Source organism: the organism of the source record quoted next, unplaced genomic scaffold, assembly GCF_019419815.1.
Source record: "Pyrus x bretschneideri cultivar Hongxiangsu unplaced genomic scaffold, Pyrus_bretschneideri_v1 Contig12, whole genome shotgun sequence".
NCBI lineage: Eukaryota > Viridiplantae > Streptophyta > Magnoliopsida > Rosales > Rosaceae > Pyrus > Pyrus x bretschneideri.
In genome coordinates, this window is record NW_025999413.1 from 6032293 (window position 1) to 6049244 (window position 16952).

The window sequence follows — 16952 nt, forward strand, 5'->3', positions numbered from 1 at the left end:
TCCATGATTTGCAGTATATTTTCCCTGTCATCAATTGGGTGAAGCTTAAGAACAAGCTTTGCCAAATAGGTAAATGGCAAGAGTTGGTAGCACCAAACGTGACAAACAAAAACCAAAAAAGTCTCTCTCTCTTCCCCTTTCCTCACTTTCCTTGCGTGTCAAACTAAGCCCATAACTCCGAGACGGTTTTGTTGACTCCTTCCCTTGACTTCCCCTTTTAATACACATAACTCCAACAACAAAAAAAGAATAAAATCCCCTCTTATTCTTCCTTCCATACTCATTTTCCTTTATCCTTTCACTTTGTTCTTCTCCTTCCAACCTTTTTTTGTCTCTTTTACAAACGATAAGATATTTATACGAACATTTTATGCACCGATTTACAAATTTTATTATAAAGTTGGGCCGCTACAATGAACTCAAACACAACTAGATATTAAACTTTTTTAAAATATAATTTATGTCTCTATTTAAATGTAAATTGAATCTAAAGTCTTCTGACAGCTCACATCGTACCGAGACTAATTGTGATTCTTTCTAGGTTTTGATTGGTCAATCGGAAAACATAGAACATTGGCATAAATAATTATAAGACGAGAGAGTGCCAAAACATCAATCTCTCCATTTCCGTATGCATACAAACATGGAAGAACCAATTTGCATTCTTTCCTCTTTCTTTGTTTTTTTCTTCGTTTTTATGTTACTTTGTACTGACATACAATGTGAACATATTATTCCAAATGACAAAGAAAATAATATCTATCATCAATTTATCCCCTCCACCCAAAAAAAAGAAAAAAAATACAAGAAAAAAGAAAAGCATGTATATTTTCACTTTCTTTTTCTCCCATCCCAAAACAAAAGTAATTAATCCTAATCGAAAACTAATAATAATAAAGCATGCTTTAATTCCCTGAAAAACTAGAACTGCTAAGATTATTTTTGCAATCGCTACTGCTGTTGCTTGGTGGCATTGACATTGTTGTTGTTTGAGTTGGTTGCTGGGTTGGCAACATTGTTGTTTGGATGAGCATTGCCAATGATAGAGGTAATGGCAGCTGCTAGGGCTGCAGTGAAGTTTGGATCAGCTGCAATGGCAGCGGTGACGGCAGTAAGATCGGCCAGTGAGCCCTGCTGCTGTCCGGGTTGCGACTGGTGACCTAATTGGACGGCCGCACGGTCTGTATCCTGTGACATTTGGAGGCCAGAGAATTTGGACTGGTTGTATAGCGCCTGACTAAAAATTTGAGGCAGCAATGAGGAAGGGCCACTGGTGAAATTCTGATTAGGGTTTGGGAATGGAATGTTGAATTGGCCTGGTGGCCTTTGGAATTGTTGTAAAGGGTTCGGTGACTGTGTTAAGTCCAATGTAACAGTAGGGAATGGCGCTGAGGCGGAGATGGTGGCCATGCTAGTGGAGTATGGGAGGATTGTCCTGCTGAGGAAGTTTGAGTCCATTAGGCTGTCGGCACTCGGCATAGCCCCTGAGAGCAACATCCGCGCCGCGGATGATGTAGTCGATGCCATTGCCATTGCTGCCGGAGGCAATGGGTGGTTGTGATTGCCTTCATATGTAGTGATTAGGATTGTCCTATCTTCTGCACATCTTTGTACCTGTTTGATCATAATAGTAACTCAAATTACTACAACGACTAAAATTGTATGTTCCTAATTAATTCACAGTTTGACAAGTTAAAATTTCCTGTATCTAATAAGAGAAAGTTACCCTAAGTGAGCTTAGCTTACTTGTTTTCGAACGGGGCAACCAGCAGCCATGGTGCATCGATAATAAGCACGAGGACAAGGGTTTCCTTTTGCCATCTTTTGCCCATACTTTCGCCATTGACATCCATCAGTGATCTATATCAAAACCCAACAAATTTAGCAAATCAACAAGCATGTTGGAACAGAAATTCAATGTCACTCATAACACTATTCCAATTCAGTACAAAAGCACATACCATAGGCGCCTCGGATCGAGCTCTAACCGAGACCCGAGCCTTCCTCATTGTAGCCTCAGTTTGATCAACCTCTTTCGGAGAACTGAGCCTCGGAACTTTGTTAGGCCCCCAACTCTGTGACGGCTGATCTGGGCTCTCTTCTCTCCCAATTCGTTTCCCGAAATCCTTCTTTTCGTGATCAAAACCGATCCCTTGGTCATCACTGTGCCCTGCAGCCTTCACATTATCTCCAAGCGAGCCAGACCGTTCGCCACGACTTCGTTCATCAGACGAAGACTGTGAATGCTCATCAGCATCACCATTTTTAGCAGCCAACCCAAGATCCATGAACTGCCTCGGCACCACTAGTGATGATCCATTTCCATTCATAAGCTTCTTTTCTTCCAACGCCACTCGATGGCCTTCGGCACCACTACTGTTCTGATCAGCCTTCTGGCTTTGCATCAAATTCAGCAACTGCACCTGAAGAGCATTGTAATTGGTGGTCACCTGATTAAGCATCCCCCTCAACCGTTGATTCTCCACGTTTATCCGCTGGAGCTCAGCTTGAAGAACAGCGAGCTGAGAAAAACAGAAGAACCAAAATTCAATCACAGGTCAAAAAAAGTAAAGCTAAATTGATCAAGGTGTAAGTTTTTTTTACAATTCAATAAAATATCTCTAGTACCGTCGAAGTTTCATTAGAAGGAAAAAAATAACAGTTAGATTTTCATTTTTACCTCACTTTTAGCTCTTTTATCCTCTATGTTTGATGGAATACCATCTTCCGCCACTGAATGGTCAGAACTAGTGTTTGTAAGCAGAAGATTCAATCCAGTCTACAAAGTTACAAAAACACAAAGACAAAAATTACAACCAGCAAAAATCCGTCTCATGAAAGAGATTATGAGTTCAAATTTTATAAATGACCAGGAGTTGAATGAAAAAAAAAAATCTATAACTATAAATGAATAACACAATGAACAAAAACTCGCATGCACGGACCTAGAATTTTAAAATGGGTTGAGCTAAGGGAAGATATTGGGGGCAGTTGTACTCTTCGTTCTATGATACAAGTTTTATATATTACGAATATATATTTATTTATTTTTTGTAATTGGCATGGACCAAAACTGCGGTGGCCAAGAAACGCAGATGCGCTGTGCGATGCACTCTTCCGTAGCCCAGCTCTTCATGCTTCACGACTGAGGCGATTCTTATGACAACCAAGCTTTCGAGAGGTCAAACTTTAAGGTTTAATCGGATATTTTGGACTAAGAAAAAAGCAAGGAGAAACATTTTGAGGTTATTAGGCGCTGAGGGAGGATAAAGGGCAGATGGAGGCTGTGTGAAGGAGGAAGAAGAACACTATACCTAGGGTAGGCTGGATCCGTGCCTCAAGAACAAAATGGCGAAAAGGGTCGCTTACATTTACGTTGAATTCCATGTCTGTGGGGCCATGTAAGTCCATTTTATCGGCAGGGTAGTCGGAGCCGACGGACTTTTCGAGGTGGTTCTTGCTATCGGCGAAGAAGTCCCGCTCGTCGATGACTTTGCGTTGCTCGTTGGAGGGTGGTGGTGAGTCAGGAGAGTGCTGAACATCGTCGTCGTTGGAGCGGTTGAGGTTGACTGCGAACTGGATAGTCGTGGGAGGAGGGGGCGTAGGAGATCGGCGGCGAATAGCGGTCGAGTTGTCCATGAGCATGAGTGATGAGTGGTGGTGGTGAAGTTGTTTTTTGGTGGTGGAGAGTGGTGGGAGGTGGTGGTTATATTGGTCTTCCTGGAAGGAGTTGAGGACTATAGGGTTGTGGAGAGAGAAGGAAAATGGATCTGAATCAATGGAGAGTCCACTTCCTTTGGCCATAAATCCTAAGAAAAATTGTGGAGAGAGAGAGTTTGTGTGTAGGTGGAAGTGAATGTGTGAGTGAAGGGGGAGAGAGTGCAATGGACTCGGCAATAAAAGGGGGGTTGGACTTTAGAAGAAGACCTCCCCAATGGAGAGAGAGAGAGAGAGAGAGAGAGAGAGAGAGAGAGAGACTATAGCAGTACTAGAAGTGAATGTGCGGTGTGATGGGGTGAGGTGTGTTTTTTGTGAGTCCTAATATTTTTTGTGTTGCACTTTGGATTTGGACTTGGAGAGAAATGAGGAGGAGGAGAAGGGAAGAGAAGGGAAGAGAAGGGAAAGGAAGGGTTTTAATTTTAGAGAAATGCTAAGGAGATTCTCAAGAGTGAGACTCTTCATAAATTCTTCGTCACTTCATGTTTTTGGTACAATGTTTTAAAATGTTGAGACTAAAATTAACATTAAACTATGACAAAGAGTTTATGAAGAGCTCACTTTGAGCAAGTCTCCTTAGCATTTCTCTTAATTTTAATTTAATTTAGTTGTGTTTGGGGAAAGTAATAGGATAGGGATGCTACAATTGGAAGGTTTTAAGAAGAGAAAAAAAGGGATTCAAATTTAAGGCATTTACTAGCTACTTGGTTATCGCTTTAAATATCACATGAGTGATGACTAAATACACTTTATATATGGTCACATGAGTAAAGGCTTGTTCATTATTATCAATATCTGACTTTTGGGATTAATCATCATACAAAAAAAAAAAAAAAGAAAAAAGAAAAAAAAAACAAAGAGATATGGAAAGTTTTTATTTAAAAAAAACAATGTTTATGCCGATACTTCTTACACTTATCTAGCACATTAAAAAAAAAATAAAACTATGCCATTAAAATGAGTTAGTCACAACTAAGTATCTTACTCAGGACAAATATATATCGTTCTTATGTCCATATGACGAAGACTATCTACAACTGATTGAAGACAAAATTACCACCATACCAAACACTAGTTGGTTAGAAAGTTTTGATTGATTATGGAAAATGAAGTCATTATTAGTAATAACAAAAGTGTACATGCTTTAGGGTTTTTATTTTATTTTATTTTATTTTATTTTTGAGGTTATCCATGCTATAGTTATATAATAGTTGAAATCACATTTTCGGTCATAAATCATATATCACTCTTATGTCCATGCGACGAAGACTTTCTGCAACTGATTGAAGATAAGTACCACCATACCAAAGACTATAGTTGATTGGAAAGTTTTGATTTCAAACTTTCGTGAAACGTTATGCTTTAGGTAGAACAATTTTTTAAAACAAATTTGCAAATCATGTGATGTGTCACTAATAAGAAATAAACATGTTAATCAACACTTAAGTAATAATTTGATTATCAACAACCACGTTATATGATTTACAAAATTTAATCTAATAGTTGATCACCCTAGCTTACTCAAAGAGAAATCATGTCCACCTGAACCCTTTGTCTTCAATGGAGTACATATATTCAGGAATGGAAAAATGTCGGCTGTAAAATAAAAATGATTAAGATGTGCCAATCGTCGTCTTACCTAAAGCTTTTCTTAATCTCGATGATAATATTACCTATTCACGTCATAGCCTAGTAGTCCCGGTAGCTATTCACAGACTGACGGTGTGGGGAGGGAGGCAGTTGGACCCCACATGCGTGACGGTCCTGCGCTGGGACAGCCGTCCGATTTGGCTCTGAAGTCAAAAAATGGAGGAGAGAGATTGACGCGTTCCAAAACTCCACAGGCTCCCGACTGGCCCGGCGTCTCTCGCTCGTGGAAAGCGTAGTCTGAGTCAACGCTTCTGACATGAGATTGGTCCGGAACCAAGTGTGGGATATCGAATTCAATAGAACGGATTCATTATTCTCACAGCGTTTCTGCTTAATAATATAATATAAAAGATAATACATTACGGTAATTGACCGAAAATCATACAATCTAGAATTCGTTTTATATAAGTTGCACTATAGACTCGTTGCTGGACCAACAGAGTTTTGACATCGAACCATAGCTTCATTCAGGGGCGAAGTTGACGGGTTGACTCCGTCCGCTCAAATGGACCTAATCCTTTGGTTTTATTTTGTAGATACTTGATCCAAGAATAAAATGTTAAAAATGAAAAGAGGAGTAATAATTGAAAAATTGGAAATAATGGTCCAGGGCTCTTGAGTCCTCGGCTTTGTTTTGTTCTTTGATTGTTTTTGGTTATTGAAAAAGACAATGTGATAATGGTTTTAAGTGGTAAAAATCAAGGACATGGTTTTAGAAAATCAAATGAGTGAAGATTATTGCATAAGATCTTTTGCATGTCGAATACGCAAGTGTGTATTTGACTTGTATATATGTGTGATAAAGAACTAAATTCTAGAAAATAAGACTAGAAAAGAAGGCTTTCTAACAAAGAAAAATTAAAAGGAAAAAGAAAACTAATTATCAGAGGTTTCAATTTTTTTACATTACGTTTTTTAAATCGTATCAATGTATAATTTTTCATCTATATGATTCTAGTTTTCTTTGTAAATTGATGAGGCATATGGGATACTCGTTACTAGGTTGTACATGTAGAAGATACACTTCCACCATTGAAATCAACTTACACCATTAAAATCAAATTGCGTGATTGGTTGTTGTTTGGAATACAAAGCATATATTGATTTGGGAGAAACCGTAATTCCATGATGACCGGTTTTGATTCATAAAGATGCATGGTTCAAGTATGGTTCCACATCAAGTAAGAATGAGTTTTTAGCCTTTCAAGTCATTAGATTAACGAGGGACCAAACAATCAACTAAGAATGATGCAATATGTGACAATTAAAATATCTAACCCGTTTTCAAAATCACTCTAAATCTAAAGGATTTAAATGCAATTGATAAAAAAAAAAAAAAAAAATTAGGGACGATAATTACAAGAAAGGGAAGTCCAAACTTTGGGATAAGAGCTAAAGAACCATTGGAAACCAAGTTAAAGACAATGGCCTTGCATTTGGAAGAAGAGGTAGATCTCATGAGAAAAGGGAGAGAATTAGGGAGGGTAAATGCAGCTCGTAGCTCAGTTAGGTAAGAGCTTAAAGAGTATTATTTCTTGCATTCAAAATTTTAAATTCGAATCTTTCTTCTTGTAATATTGCTTATATGTACGTGTGTGTGTGTGTGTCTTGGAGGGTAGACCGTAGAAGGGGTTTGAGATCATCATGATTCTTAAGTGGCACTGCCCATGGTTAAAGATATGTTAGTAGGTAGAAATTTTTTTATTTTTATTTTCATTGATTATAATAATTAGAAAAAAAGTGTGACATTACTATTTAGCCAACTAGTCATTATTTTCTCTAGCTGGTTTGTTGATGCACTACCACGATATCATTTTCCGTGCATTTCAAATTACCCCATTTGAACAAACAAAATCTAGTTTACCATTTTTGAAATTTTCATGATTAAGAGGTATTTTCTTTAGTTTGTTGATATATTACCACAATACCATTTTCCAAGAATTTCAAATTACCCCATTTGAACAAACAAAATCTAGTTTGACATCTTTTGATATTTTCATGATTAGAGGTAATTAACACTAATGCATGATTAATTCTTTCTTATATTTTACCATACAACACATTAAACGTGGTGCAACAACGTTCTATTATGGGTTTCAATGAACTTAAAAAGGTAACATCATACATGTTTAATTACTAAATCAAATTGATAATGTCCGCCTACGTCTCTCCACTCTCCTGCATGATGCATGTTACAATTGCCTTTCCAAATTTCCAGTTCTAGTCAATGGAAGGGGCCGCATTATTTGAAAGGGCATGTGAAGTCGTCAAAAAAGAGCAAAATGGGTCTTCCATCTTTTCCTCTACCAGCTGCAATTTGCATGTCCCATCCTATATGTACACTCTTCATTAATTCAACTCCAAGTTATCACTACTTGTTACTAGTTGGACGTGACTCATGTGACTTTGTAATAATTTCCCTCTAACTAAATGTTTATATATATAGTCTTGAGAGAGACTCTCTTGAAACTAATATATTGTCACAGTGGCATCGATAATATATATAGACAGTTATAATGTATTCAAATAATCCACACTATCCTTTCGTTAGATAGAAATTAACATGCGGTGTTACCGGCTACATAAGAGAATTTCTCCCGTACAAGACCAAATTAGAAGAACCATGCTCTTCTTTGAAATTGAAGTTCCACTTTAGCAATTTACATGTGAATTTATATTTAGTTTGAAAACAGGGTCCAATGAAAAAAGTTAGCGGCAGCTGTCCGAAGAGAACTAATGAAGATTTTGTAGATCATAGATCTGGTTCAAAAAGTATGATAAAAAGTTGTATTTTGTGCAAATATTACAGGACTAAAACGTGATTCAATTGATCGAGTTCTTTCTAGTCACTCTAAAGTAGAAGTAGTACAATGTTTTCCCTGCTTGTGTTATGTTTTAGTATTTGCAAAGTCAGCAGAGAAGCAGCTCACGATCAGTCACGCTACTGAATGTTGTTTCCAAATGAGCTTAATTAGGATTCGTTTTTTTATTGCTTTAAGAATGGCCGTTATGAAGCTTTTAGAGAACCAAAAGTGTTTGTAGCAACATTAGACCAAAACATTTAGAAGTGCGTCTGGATTGTATAAGTGCATTATACATGTGCTTCTCTAGAAAGTCACTTCTATTCTAGAATGCACTTCTAATTTTTGGTTTATTTTTTGTTTAATTTTTCTTCTAATTACAAAACTGCATTGCTTATAAACAAATGAGCTTTTTCTCATAAGCATTCCAATCTTTTTTGAAAGGGTAATGCTACTCACTTAGCCGTCAAATCGAATGAACTGAAGAAGATCAATGATAAAAAAATTAGAAAAAGTGTGTGGAAAGTAAAAGTGGATGTGTGAATAGCACCATCCTTTAGAAATTCTATAATGGCAAGTATGAAAAGAGTTGAGCTCATTCGTTTTCTTTTCTTTTCTTGTGTATTCAATATATGTTGACTACTGCTACAATTCTAGCTGGCAATAGAAGAAAACGTGCATGCCAATGCGTGGAGACATACATAAAATTGTAACTATGGAATTGAAAAACAAAGCCGAAGTGTGGACTGTGGATTGCAACGTTGCCCTACTATAGGCTGCTGCGATTCTCAAAAGTACTTCATGCAACTGCTTTTTTAATGTTCTGTGTGCATTTTTCTTTCTGTGTTCAAAATCCAAAAGCCAATCAGAAGCGCTTTTAATTACTTGGTTTGTTGCCTCCTGTTGGTCACCTTCTGTTTAAGGCTACTTTTTCTGTTTCATATGGTCGGTTGCTATAGGACATAATTTGAAATCCCATGTATGCATATTTAGTGCTGGATTATATATATAATATGTATGTATGTGTATTCTTACAGTCAGTCTTTCTAAACTGTTTCAACTATTGCTGATGTCATAGCATATCTCCTACAACCACTACTCCACAATACCATTTAAATTAAACAGGACAAACCCTTAACATAATTTGATTACTTCAACTTTAAACTTTATACTCCATTAACAAGCAACTGATCCGTCTGGATTAATTAACAGGTCGAGTTAATAAGGTAAGGCAAAGTACTATTAAATTAAGAAGTGACGATCGAATCGCATAAACCAAACCTACTTCATCTGAATATAATTGAAGTAATGACATATGAGAGAGGCCTTAATTCAGCGACAGCGGCTCGTAGGATTTAGGAAGAGATTGGATTAGTTAAAATTCTCGGTAGTTTAAATCCCAACTACATAATTAACCATGTCTACCAATGAAATAAAAGCTGCATGCTGATGAAATATCGTATGACTGTAATTTCTTTTATTTTTTATATTACGAGGATCAGTATTATATTATTTGATGAATAATCAAATCAATTGTACAATAAAAGAAAACAACATGAATGAAAGAATTAGGTGAAACAAATTAACTACAGATAAAGGATTTGATCGTCGAACTACTATTCTAGTCTTATCCTCTTCCCATGTGAAGCGGAAAGAACGACTCAAGATCCTGGGGTTAGGTCTTCAATTACTAAGTTCTTTCTTAATGCTAGGTTTGGATCCACCGTTGTGCGGTGCATTTCTACTTGAGTTTAAGAAACAATCAAAGCAGAAACAGATTATGGTGAGGAAACAAAAACTGCAATAAACAATAATTTGATGAACGTTCCTTCTATGATATCTTCATATTTGACTACCGACAGAGGATTTGTTCAACATTAGCAGACCATATATACCACGCAGAAAATAAAACATAAAAAAAATTTAGCAACATTATATTACAAATTAGGTCATAAACTATTGGGTTAGCTGGGCTGCTGGAGAGAAGACTTAGACTGATAATGAGTTATGCCTGCAACTACCACCTTTACAAAGATTAAACAACCCTTATAAAATTGCAGCGTGGGATATGCCAAAATCAAATATCATATATATTGAATATATTAAATAAATTAAACAATATAAAATTATTTCATTTTCTTAGAGAATATATTTAATTTGATATTGTAAAAGAGGTACCAACGTGTATGCTTTTATGCCCGCCAAGTTATTAAGCATCAATCGCTTTCATTTTCCAAAACTTCGAAAGTTAATTAAATTATCTGCACAATGCCTTAAATTGACACACTACTTATTCTTCCTTTAATTTCTTTCTTATAATTTAATTAAGGGACACTTTGGATGCGGCTCCTATCTATTAATATTCTTTGATTGAAACCTTATCTATTTTTAGTTTTTGATCGAAAGTCCCTGACATTAATGTAATAGTGTAAGTTACTATATTTTTTAAATTAAAAATTAAAGTTTGAAAGTTGTATTTGTTTATATTAATGAGATTTTAAATATAACCCATAATTTGTGGGATTAAAAATAATAAAATATAAATTATACCTCTATTATATTTTGTGTGTGTGTGTGTGTAAATATGGGTACGTTCATCAAAATTAACAAAAAACAATTATTGTACCAAAATATGGGTACATTCTTCATAACACAAAAAAAAAAAAAAAAAAAAAAAAGAGATTATTAGGCTTAATAACATTAGTATATTTAACTTGATATAGATACATTCTCAAATCAACGAAAAAAAAATGTACCCATATAAGTTTAAAAATGGATTTAAAAATTGAATGGATTTTATATTAAAAATTTGGGTACATTTTATATGAAAAATTTGTAAATTTTATATTGAAAAAAATGGTACATTTTACATAAAAAAAATTCGTATATTGAAGATTAAGTACATTTAAGATTAAAAAATTGAGAATCTTTTTATGAAAAACTAATGGGTACAAACTTATTCTAATTTATTTTATTTTATTTTGGAAATGTTTGAATTGAAAATTAAGTAGGAGTATAATAGAGGTGTGATTATTAAAATCTTAAATCCATTACTAATTTTTATTTTAAAAAATGTGTAATAAACATGTAAATTCATTATCACATTAATGATAGGGACTTCAATCAAAATTTGAAAACTAATAAGGTCTCAGTCAATGAACATTACCAGATACTAATTTTTTATTTAATTAATTAATATATATATATATATATATATGAACAGAAAGTCAGTTCGCAATACTTTTCTTTGTAAGTATTAATGTATCACGTATGGATCTCCGCTGATCTCTGAGTCTCTGAGAGTGCATTTCTTTCTTATTAGTATAAGATCGTCAATAGTTTTATATGTAGCCCATCATTTAGTGTCAACCTAACAGCAAACTTGTCCCCCCCCCAACCATTTTTTTCATCAATCTTGCCCTTTAAATTGATTAGAACTGAACAGACAAGTAACCAACCCTATTATGAATGACCTGGTTTTGGAAGAAATCCTTTGGGGTTTAAGAAGCGATACAGTCTCTTGTATTTGCATCTCATCACGCAATGAGAAATTTCACAAGTTTTAGATTTGATTAAGGTGTTAAATTTTGATCCGTCGTTGACAAAGCATGTTTACACAAAAATTATATTTTTAGGTTTAATTTTGATGTTGAAAGGCGAAGAAATTGTGGTTATATATATGACTAGCTAGGCATAAATCCAACTAATTTTGTTAATAATTTTGCGAAAACCAGAACACACGATTCTTACCTAGTAAAATAAAATTAAATAAATGCTCTTGACACAGCCTAAAAAAGTGTTAATTTTCTCAATAATTTCCCGGCCTAGACAACTGACCGGATGGTCATCATCACAAGTTCACATTAACACGCTAGATCCACGAAGGAAAATACTCAACTTATATGTCACCAGTCATTACTCTTTACATATAAATTATAATTTAACAAGTGTGTAGAATACAACTTATCTATTTGTGATTTTTTAGTTGGTCACTTTTTCATGTGTCGAATTATAATTTGAAGATTGAATTTTCAGTTAGTCACTTTTCTACACGAAACAAATGTCCAAGTATGCTTGACATTAAACACCTGAAAACTAATTGAAGTAAGTATTTCATAGTAGGTTAAAAGTGCCAAAAGCTAGGGTTGGAACTTGGAATGCCTAAATCAGGGTTTAGGGTTTAGCAATGCCAAAACGGTTATCTAAAAAAAAAAAAAAACAGATAAGACCTAAAGTAGGTCTAGGAATGAAGTTGGTTCAAGTAGCTTTTTTTTATCCAGATCCAAACATTAAAAAGGTTCCTTTTTTTTTTTTCTCAGTATTATATGGTGCTTATCGGACATAGGAAAGTATTTGTGAATACATTCATATGCAAGTGGTGACACGTGAAACATGTGAAAAGCATCACCATCTCTCATTCTCTTCAAATGATTATAACGGGAATAATTTCACACATTTTTTAGCTTCTCACACATTTATATTTAATTTTAATTATTAGATTGAATATATCAAACGAAATTAACGACAAAAATTAAATAATGTGTAAAAATTAAAAATGAAGTGTGAAAATCACTTCCTTTGCAATTAGTCATGTTAAATCCATTCGTGACAAAAGGATGGATGATGTGGTCCATTCCATTCCATTTGTTTAAGAAATGATTGTTGGTATGCAGTGGGTCCAAGGCATTAGTTAAAGGGTCTGCTTCTCCTATAATTCGAACATTCAACATTTTGCTCAACTTGCTCAAACCTCACTCATGCTTTTTTCTAACCTTTGCCCTACTTTTCGTTTAATTTTTGCAACTTCTCACGCATTACCCCGTCACATACATGTTGTGCCACACAACACAAATAATTCATAATTTACCTTCGGTTGGATATGAGAAATTTTAAGAGCATCAAAATTATGGAAATTAAAATCACGAAATTCGATTTTCTAAAATTTGTATACTTTCTTGTTTAGATAGTCCTAAAAGTGTATAGATATTTTGTACCGTGTTTAATGTGGACATATATAGTCATCGATCTACACGAGTTGTTGACACGTGCTAGTGATGGTGGCTGGTGTCGGTGCACTGCTGATGGTGGGATCGGAACGGTGGTGAAGGTGGAGGGATAGTGGTGGCATCGATGGGGTCGAAGTGGTGGTGGCGGCATCGATGGTGTTGGAGAGGTGGCGGCGGCCATGTGTGTAATGGTCATGACAATGTGGCTATAGCAGAGGTGGTGATGTGTTGGTGTCAGCGGTTATGCAATAAGAACGTGGTGGTGGTGATGATGATATGGCCATGGGAAGGTAGCAGTGAAGATGGTGATGGGTGACTGCGGTTGGATGGTGGTAGTTGTGATGGTGAAGGCCATAAGTATAGCCAACCCATTAAGGACACCAGAACTCACTAAGATGAAATATTATTGCTAGCCAAACCATTAAGTTAGGTAGTTACACCTTACAAGTGTACCAGTACGGTACCTTATCTATAGTCCATAAGTCTGCATAGGACACCCTGCTGCGTATGGTACTAGTAGGAACGGGAAAGTACCATCATACGTCGGAGTGTCAGATATATAAAACTACACGAACAAAAACTTAAGCGGACAAATAGCGAGACATCCATGACTGGAAGCCAGACCAAGCCAGCTGACATGATGCCTCATCCTCATCAGTCAATCCCATGTCCTTCCTCCTCTTCACACCTTCTTGAGACCTATTCATGAATGCATGGGCATTGCCGGGATAAATGTGCACCTCGTAAGGGATTCCTGATGCTTTCAGCTTCTCCTCCAAAGACTTGGCAGCCTGAAAATCAAGATCCAAATGTCGACATAAGTAATTCTGCATTAGTATGTTTGAGGATATATTTCTCAAAGTAATTCAGAAATTTAATCATCGTAGAACTAAAATCAGGTGCACAATCATCTTATGCGCATAAAGAGCTCACACGCCTTTGCATTGCCAACGGCATATACAATTGTAAAAGTGATTCAAACGGTTCATGTTATGCATAGTCCTATGCACATATTGCTTTGAGTATAGCAGCACTTCTCGATATATTACCAATATTCAACTTCTGAGAAGTTCTTCCCTTTCTAAAGGACTAAACAGGTGATACTACAAGGATTTGAAGTCATGAAGTGATGAACCTTGACAATAATTTCACGGGGAGGTACCTAAAGAGGAAAAAAAATCACCTTCAGCATTTCGAAACTAAGGCCATTCAACTATGTCACGATACAATTTCAGTACGTGGAATTTGATAACTAATGAAGTACAAGGCCTGCTTGCACATGTATGGCCAAGATTATTGCGGTCTCAACTATACAATGCTAAGCTCACGTGCCCCAAATTCACAACCATTAGGCGTCAACAACTCAGCCCAGAAAAAACAACTTCAAAAAAGCTTTAGGAGGTAACTAAAATAATTACGACTGAAAGATGCAAAAGAAAATTTCAGTACCGTCACATCTGAAAAGCCAACGAAACTATCAAGCTCTCCAAAATGAGCTTGAACAGGAGCCTTAGCTTTAGCAGGGTCTGCAAGCTCTGATGGCGGCACTCCATAAAACGCAACGACAGCATCAACGTCAGGGAGCAAAACAGAACTTGCAATTGAGAGAGCACCACCCATGCAAAATCCAGCAACACCCACCTATTTTGATTAAACAATAGGTTAACTTAACATGCACCTTGTACTATTTCTAAGGTAAAAAAATATTGTTATGAATTGAATTAATAATTAGGAATGTGATCATTATTCATGCACTTTGTACTATTTCTTAGGTAAAAAAACTCATCATGATTCGTATAAATAAAGATATAAAATTAAAGTGTGAGGACACAATTCTCATAGGTCTGAGCGTTTCTCTCTCACCCTTCCCTTCTTCCTCTCACCCAGTTTTATAATTAGTTTTAAACAAATATGATAAAATAGCAAGCACAATTTTTGATACACATGAATTGGTGTTATGCCAGAGTCATCACCCGAGTCTCTACTTCAACTCCTCCAATGCTTCCTCAAGCACCCTAACCAAATCAAACAGATCCACTCCCGCCTAATCACCAACGGTCATCTCCTCCACAACCAAAACCCTAAACCCTCCGCTTCCAAATGGATGCCAACCCTCCTCTACAACACTTTGATCAGAGCCCATCTCGGTTTCGGCCAACCCCGCAAGACCCTCCTCCTCTTCATCCACATGCTTGCCCACCAAGCCCCTCCCAACAGCCACACCTTCCCTCCTCTTATCAAAGCCGCCGCCGCCTCCTCTTCCTCCACCTCATCGCCCCGTCTGGGCTCCCCGCTTCATACCCAAGTCGTAAAACGCGGCGTTTTGCGCGACCCTTTTATACAGACCTCGTTTGTGAGCTTTTATGCTGAGCTTGGTAAATTGTGCGATGCGCGTAAGGTGTTTGAGGAAATGTCTGAACCATGTGTGGTTGCGTGCAATGCGATGATTGATGGGTTTGGGAAGAATGGGGATATGGGTTCTGCTGTTTTGCTATTTGAAAGCATGCCGGAAAGGGACGTGGTTTCATGGACAAGCGTTATAAACGGGTTTGGGAGAAATGGGTGTCTTAGCGACGGAATTCGGTTTTTTCGGATGATGATGAATCATGAGAATGTGATGGGTTGTTTTGTGAAGCCAAATGAAGCTACTTATGTTAGTGTGCTTTCTTTCTGTGCTAATTTGGGTGGGTGGGGATCTATTTATTGGGGGAAGCAAATACATGGGCATGTTATTAGAAGTGGGATTGAATTGACTGCGTTTTTGGGGACTGCATTGGTGGATCTTTACGGGAAGACTGGTTGTTTGAACAGCGCTGAATACATGTTCCAGCAAGTGGTAGTTAAAGAAGTTTGTACTTGGAATGCGATGATTTCTGCACTTTCTTTGAATGGTAAAGAGAAGGAGGCTTTGGACTTGTTTGAAAAAATGAAGATGGAGAGGTTGCAGCCTAATGAGGTTACATTTGTCGCAGTTCTTACAGCATGTGCTCGTGGAAAACTGGTGAAGTTTAGTTTGGAATTGTTTAGATCGATGACAAATGATTTCGGGGTTGAGCCGATAATGGAACACTACGGGTGTGTGGTTGACCTCTTGGGCAGAGCAGGGCTGTTTTGGGAGGCAACTGAAGTTATTAAGGGCATGCCTTTCGAGCCTGATGCCTCTGTATTGGGGGCTCTTTTAGGTTCTTGTAAGATTCATGGGACTGTTGAGCTGGGAAATGAAGTTGGTGAGAAACTTCTCGAGTTGCAGCCACAACACTGTGGACGGTACGTAGTTTTGTCAAACATTAATGCTGGGAAGGAGAGATGGGATCTTGCTGCAGCTGTGAGGAAAACAATGGTGGTAGCTGGAATTCGGAAAATTCCGGCCTACAGTATGATTGATGTAAACTAGAATTAGGGAAACTGATAATTTCTTGAATTTCTAATTATCTAAATATTTGTGTCTTAGCCATTTAAAGTTGTGTAGAAAAATTGGAATTTCGTAATTTACAATTTTACCTTGCGATTCCAATATGGTTTCAGCAACAAAATATATGGTTGGTCCTGCTTGCTTGAGAACAATTGGCACGAAATGAACCACTATCATAACTTATCCCCTTGAACGACTCCAGAAGAAATGACTTGCATTCTCCATCCCCTTGGCGTCATATGGAACAGAATCTCAATCTGTCACTTGATAGGGAGAGACGTCCTTTGTTAGTCCTAGCTGGGGAGTCCCCACTTTCTAAGAAAGAATATTATTATCTAAGTCGGCGCAGTGTTTGAGACGTAAACT

General features: G+C 36.8%; 3 protein-coding genes across 7 annotated transcripts; 1 reads left to right on the forward strand and 2 right to left on the reverse strand.

The window, feature by feature from the left end:
- Positions 1-561: 561 nt before the first annotated feature.
- LOC103944553 (probable WRKY transcription factor 31) lies at positions 562-3804 on the reverse strand. Of its 2 annotated transcripts, XM_018646798.2 has the most exons (5): positions 3370-3804; positions 2681-2779; positions 1962-2522; positions 1747-1860; positions 562-1614 (listed from the first exon to the last, which is right to left on the reverse strand). In XM_018646798.2, exons 1-5 carry the CDS (start codon positions 3802-3804, stop codon positions 952-954), a joined length of 1872 nt encoding a protein of 623 aa, XP_018502314.1. In that variant the 3' UTR covers positions 562-951. The 2 variants fall into 2 exon arrangements, with proteins under 2 accessions (XP_018502314.1, XP_048434111.1); XM_048578154.1 differs by lacking the exon at positions 2681-2779 and having other exon boundaries at positions 3370-3780.
- Positions 3805-13561: 9757 nt separating this feature from the next.
- Positions 13562-16862, reverse strand: LOC103938813 (carboxymethylenebutenolidase homolog). Of its 4 annotated transcripts, none has more exons than XR_007255978.1 (4): positions 16676-16862; positions 14624-14815; positions 14224-14336; positions 13562-13965 (listed from the first exon to the last, which is right to left on the reverse strand). XR_007255978.1 is itself a non-coding variant. In XM_048578162.1 (4 exons), the coding sequence occupies exons 2-4, from the start codon at positions 14792-14794 to the stop codon at positions 13756-13758; spliced, it is 408 nt and encodes a 135-aa protein (XP_048434119.1). In that variant the 5' UTR covers positions 14795-14815; positions 16676-16862; the 3' UTR covers positions 13562-13755. The 4 variants fall into 4 exon arrangements, 3 of the variants coding, with proteins under 3 accessions (XP_048434119.1, XP_048434120.1, XP_048434121.1); XM_048578162.1 differs by having other exon boundaries at positions 14310-14336; XM_048578163.1 differs by lacking the exon at positions 16676-16862 and adding an exon at positions 15148-15289 and having other exon boundaries at positions 14310-14336.
- LOC103944555 (putative pentatricopeptide repeat-containing protein At1g10330) lies at positions 14837-16688 on the forward strand. Its single transcript, XM_009355027.3, has one exon. The coding sequence runs from the start codon at positions 15132-15134 to the stop codon at positions 16566-16568; it is 1437 nt and encodes a 478-aa protein (XP_009353302.2). The 5' UTR covers positions 14837-15131; the 3' UTR covers positions 16569-16688.
- Positions 16863-16952: the final 90 nt, after the last annotated feature.

What these genes read in the sequence shown, in the direction of transcription:
- LOC103944553 (XM_018646798.2), bottom strand. Translation starts at nt 3,804, where the DNA reads ATGGCCAAAGGAAGTGGACTCTCCATTGATTCAGATCCATTTTCCTTC. An exon ending in ACATGGAATTCAACGTAAAT is followed by an intron (nt 2,780 to 3,369) that starts GTAAGCGACCCT and finishes GTAACTTTGTAG; the next exon opens with ACTGGATTGAATCTTCTGCT. An exon ending in GTTGCCCCGTTCGAAAACAA is followed by an intron (nt 1,615 to 1,746) that starts GTAAGCTAAGCT and finishes ATGATCAAACAG; the next exon opens with GTACAAAGATGTGCAGAAGA.
- LOC103938813 (XM_048578162.1), bottom strand. Translation starts at nt 14,794, where the DNA reads ATGGGTGGTGCTCTCTCAATTGCAAGTTCTGTTTTGCTCCCTGACGTT. An exon ending in TTGGCTTTTCAGATGTGACG is followed by an intron (nt 14,337 to 14,623) that starts GTACTGAAATTT and finishes TTTCCTCTTTAG; the next exon opens with GTACCTCCCCGTGAAATTAT. An exon ending in CCCGTGAAATTATTGTCAAG is followed by an intron (nt 13,966 to 14,309) that starts GTTCATCACTTC and finishes CTTGATTTTCAG; the next exon opens with GCTGCCAAGTCTTTGGAGGA.
- LOC103944555 (XM_009355027.3), top strand. Translation starts at nt 15,132, where the DNA reads ATGCCAGAGTCATCACCCGAGTCTCTACTTCAACTCCTCCAATGCTTC.